A 4,326-nucleotide genomic window follows, 5' to 3' on the forward strand; every position below is an offset into this window, starting at 1 on the left:
AAAAGAAAATAGACAACTGAGTCGCAAAACTTACTCAGCGAAATAAAAACCTGAGACGCAGCCCAGAAAAACGCAAACAAAATACACACCAGGGACAACGTCCCAATACCCACCGGCTCACACGAGCTCAAAAGAAAAGTATGAACACTCTTAAGGCGTCAGAATGCGCACACAGCGCTAAGAGACTGAATCGCCTTAACCCAGGACACAGAAACAACCCACAACACAATTCTGTAATTTGTCCTACGAGCACCTATACCACTGTCGTACCGGCTTTGTGATAAAGAGGTTTTACACAGAAGCGCAGATGGGTGTTCTGGCAGTGCTTATAAAGGCACCTCCCCAGGTGAAAATAATTGAGAATTCAGACACCTGGAACACATCAAGAAATTCTCAAAGGCCAGGTGCCCTCTAGTGGCAGCACAAGGCCACTACACCCCAGAACCATGACAGGACCCCCCCTCTAAGGGGCGGCTCCAGACGAACCCTCGGCCCCGCGTCTGTGGAAGTCCCTTATCAATTCTGGGTCCATAATGTCCCTAGTAGGGACCCATGACCGCTCCTCCGGGCCATAGCCCTCCCAGTCAATAAGGTACTGTTTACCCCTGCCTACCCGTCTCTCAGCCAAAATGCGCCGCACCGTATAAACCGGGCCCCCCTCCAGGAACCGCGGGGGAGGTGGAGGATCTTCCACCGGAGCCAACGCACTGATAAGAACAGGCTTGAGACGAGAGACATGAAAGGTCGGATGCACTCTCATTGCCCGCGGGAGCTGCAACCGCACCGTGACGGGGTTGATTTTGCGGATGATTTTAAATGGCCCTACATAGCGAGGAGCGAGCTTCCGGGACTCCACCCGCAGCGGCAGGTCCCGGGTGGATAACCACACCCGCTGACCCACGTGATAAGATGGGGCCGGACGACGACGCCTATCAGCCAGCCTCTTTTGATTGGCGCTGGCGCGTAACAGTGATGCCCGAACCCTCTTCCAGGTGGCCCGACAACGCCGGATAAAAGCCCCCGCAGCCGGCACGCCCATGCTATCCTCCAACTCAGGGAATAGCGGCGGTTGGTACCCCATCTGAGCCTCAAACGGAGAATATCCTGTGGAAGCATTACGCAAGGTGTTGTGTGCGTATTCAGCCCACCCCAGGAACCGGCTCCATGTAGTTGGATTTGCTTCCGCCAAACACCGGAGAGTGTTCTCAAGTGTTTGATTTGTGCGCTCGGTTTGCCCGTTAGTCTCTGGGTGGAACCCAGACGAAAGGCTCACCGACGCACCCAGGAGAGCGCAGAATGCCCTCCAAAACCGCGCCACAAACTGCGGCCCCCGGTCCGACACGATGTCCAGCGGCAGACCATGTACCCTAAAAACATGATCGATTATAAGCCGCGCCGTCTCCGGTGCTGAGGGCAGTTTAGGTAAGGCAATAAAATGGGCAGCCTTGGAAAAACGGTCTACCACAACTAAAATAACTGTGTGACCCTCGGATGGTGGCAGTCCCGTAATAAAATCCAGAGCTATGTGACTCCATGGCCGTCTAGGAACGGGTAGTGGACGTAACAGCCCAGATGGTGCAAGATGTGGATTCTTATTACGGGCACAGACCGAGCAGGACAACACAAACTCTCGCACGTCCTTGTCCATACCCGGCCACCAGAATCGCCTGGCTAAAAACTCTTTGGTCCTGTGGACCCCGGGGTGACCCGTGAGCCGTGAATAGTGCCCCCATTTCAGCACCTGAGCCCGTGCCTCAGTCGGGACAAAGAGACAGTCAGGAGGACCCCCTCCAGGGTCAGGCTCCCGACGTAGCGCCTCACGAACAGCCGCCTCGATTTTCCAACAAACCGGAGCGAGGATCTGATTAACCGGAATGATGGGTTCCGGTGGACGGTCCTCGTCAGATTTGTCGAAAATCCGCGAGAGTGCGTCAGGTTTAGTGTTCTTCGACCCTGGCCGATAAGTCAAAATAAAATTAAATCGCGCAAAGAATAGCGCCCACCGTGCTTGTCGTGAGTTGCGTCTTTTTGCGTCTCGTACGTATTCGAGGTTCTTATGATCCGTCCACACAGTGAACGGATGCTCCGCTCCCTCGAGCCAATGACGCCACTCCTCTAATGCCAACTTGACAGCCAGTAGTTCGCGATCCCCAACGTCATAATTTCTCTCGGCAGGAGACAGAGAACGAGAGAAATAAGCGCAGGGATGCACCCTCTGATCCTGGGGAGACCGCTGAGATAAGATGGCCCCAACCCCTAGTTCAGAGGCATCAACCTCCACAATGAAAGGCAACGAAGGATTAGGAGTGATTAAAATTGGCTCGGAGCAAAACCTCCTTTTAAGCTCCACAAATGCCGACTCCGCTCGGGGGTTCCAGCAGAACTGACCCCCCACCGTCTTCTTAGTTAGCGCCGTGATGGGCGCAGCCACGGAGCTAAAATTGCGGATAAACCGCCGATAAAAATTAGCAAATCCTAAAAATCGTTGGACTTGCTTTATCGAATCCGGGGTTGGCCAATTCTTGACCGCAGAAACCTTATCTGGGTCCATTTGGATCTTTCCTGCAGACACAATAAACCCCAGAAACGAGACGGAGTCCGCGTGAAACACGCATTTTTCTGCCTTTACAAACAGGTGAGCCTCTAAGAGTTTGGCTAATACCTGCTTGACATGTTTGATGTGCTCAGAGAGATTGGTGGAGAAGATTAAGATGTCATCCAGGTAGACAAATACGAATTTCTCCAGCATCTCCCTGAGCACATCATTAACGAACGCCTGAAACACAGAAGGGGCGTTAGTGAGGCCAAACGGCATCACTAAATACTCATAATGGCCAGTGTGAGTATTAAAAGCTGTCTTCCATTCATCGCCCTCACGTATGCGCACTAGATTGTACGCATTACGGAGGTCGAGCTTAGAAAATACAGCTGCCGATTGGAGGCGCTCAAATGCCGAATTCATAAGGGGCAACGGGTACCGATTCTTTATTGTGATCGTATTGAGACCTCTGTAATCAATACACGGTCTCAGGCTACCGTCTTGCTTTCCTACAAAAAAGAATCCGGCCCCTGCCGGTGAGGTTGAGGGTCTAATAAACCCACTAGCTAATGCTTCTTGAATGTACCTCCTCATAGCCTCGCCCTCGGGAATCGACAATGAATATAGCGAACCCCTAGGAGGCACAGTACCCGGATAGAGGTCTATGGCGCAGTCATATGGTCGGTGCGGCGGCAGTGTGGTGGCCCTTTTTTTGCTGAACACTTCCGCTAATTCCCTGTAATCCTCCGGCACATTGGGAGGAAGGGGAACGGAAACCGCTCCTAAAATTTGCGCCTCATCTTCACCATCGGAAGACTGTGATATAAAATCCTCCTCTAAATCGGAATTAAAACTACCATCCCACTCGTCTGCCGGCGGATTCCAGTCACAAACCGAGTCCCAAGCTAGACTCTCCTCTGGCTCCTCAGAGACCGCAGGAAACAATGCCGGACTGCAACCCGACCCAGTCTCCCTCTCGTCCAACTCAGACCCCATATCGGTCTCATTGAGAGGAGAGGAGGAAGGAGAGCGCACCTGCGGACAGTGGTCATCACACCGAGACCCCCACTGCGCGATAGGATTAATTTTGTTACCCCAATTAATATGGGGCTGGTGTTCCACCAGCCACGAATGTCCCAATACCAGTGGGTACGCGGGGGATTCCACTAAAAAGAATCGAATGCGCTCCACGTGCCCCTGGAATGGAATACGCATCGAAACCAACTCAGTTACTTGCCTCACCGTACCCGTGCCCAACGGGCGGCCGTCAAGTGCTATGAGGGATTGGGGATGGGACATGAAACGGACTAGCAGATTCAGGTTCTGAGCCCACCTGCGATCGATAAAATTATCAACCGCCCCAGAATCTAAAAAGGCTTCCGCCTGGACTTCAGTCCCTCTCCATGCCAGTTCCACAGATAAAAAGGTGCGAAAGTCTGTAACTTTATTATGTCTCACTGGTGACTTCCGCTCCACTAGTGAGACTGGTCTTTTACGGTCAACTTCGGGCAATTCTTGACCATGTGCCCCGGCTGTTTGCAGAAGAAACACCGCCCTCTCCGTGACGTATCTCTCCTGGTCCGCCCAAGTGCCGAGCTGTCTATTTGCATCGGCTCCTCCCCCTTATGAGCAACCTGATTGAGCCCCGCATTGGCATCCCGGCCCGGAAGTGATGGAGCAAAAAGGGTCGCCCGATCTTTTCTGTCCGCCTTCTCTCTCTCCCGTTCCCTTACCCGGTTGTCTATGCGGATTGCTGTAGAAATCAGTGACCCCAAACTAACCGGTGG

The 4,326-nt window shown here is 52.9% G+C and overlaps 1 protein-coding gene across 1 annotated transcript; it reads right to left on the reverse strand.

Annotated features, from left to right (window-relative positions):
- Positions 1 to 463: 463 nt before the first annotated feature.
- Positions 464 to 3,841, reverse strand: LOC118231917. The gene is made up of 4 exons (XM_035426295.1): positions 2,042 to 3,841; positions 1,742 to 1,953; positions 1,282 to 1,367; positions 464 to 1,104 (listed from the first exon to the last, which is right to left on the reverse strand). The coding sequence occupies exons 1-4, from the start codon at positions 3,836 to 3,838 to the stop codon at positions 464 to 466; spliced, it is 2,736 nt and encodes a 911-aa protein (XP_035282186.1). The 5' UTR covers positions 3,839 to 3,841.
- Between the last annotated feature and the right edge of the window lie 485 nt (positions 3,842 to 4,326).

Source organism: Anguilla anguilla, chromosome 7 (assembly GCF_013347855.1).
Source record: "Anguilla anguilla isolate fAngAng1 chromosome 7, fAngAng1.pri, whole genome shotgun sequence".
NCBI classification, from domain to species: Eukaryota; Metazoa; Chordata; class Actinopteri; order Anguilliformes; family Anguillidae; genus Anguilla; species Anguilla anguilla.

What these genes read in the sequence shown, in the direction of transcription:
- LOC118231917 (XM_035426295.1), bottom strand. Translation starts at nt 3,838, where the DNA reads ATGTCCCATCCCCAATCCCTCATAGCACTTGACGGCCGCCCGTTGGGC. An exon ending in ATCATAAGAACCTCGAATAC is followed by an intron (nt 1,954 to 2,041) that starts GTACGAGACGCA and finishes CTTATCGGCCAG; the next exon opens with GGTCGAAGAACACTAAACCT. An exon ending in CGACTGAGGCACGGGCTCAG is followed by an intron (nt 1,368 to 1,741) that starts GTGCTGAAATGG and finishes TCATGTTTTTAG; the next exon opens with GGTACATGGTCTGCCGCTGG.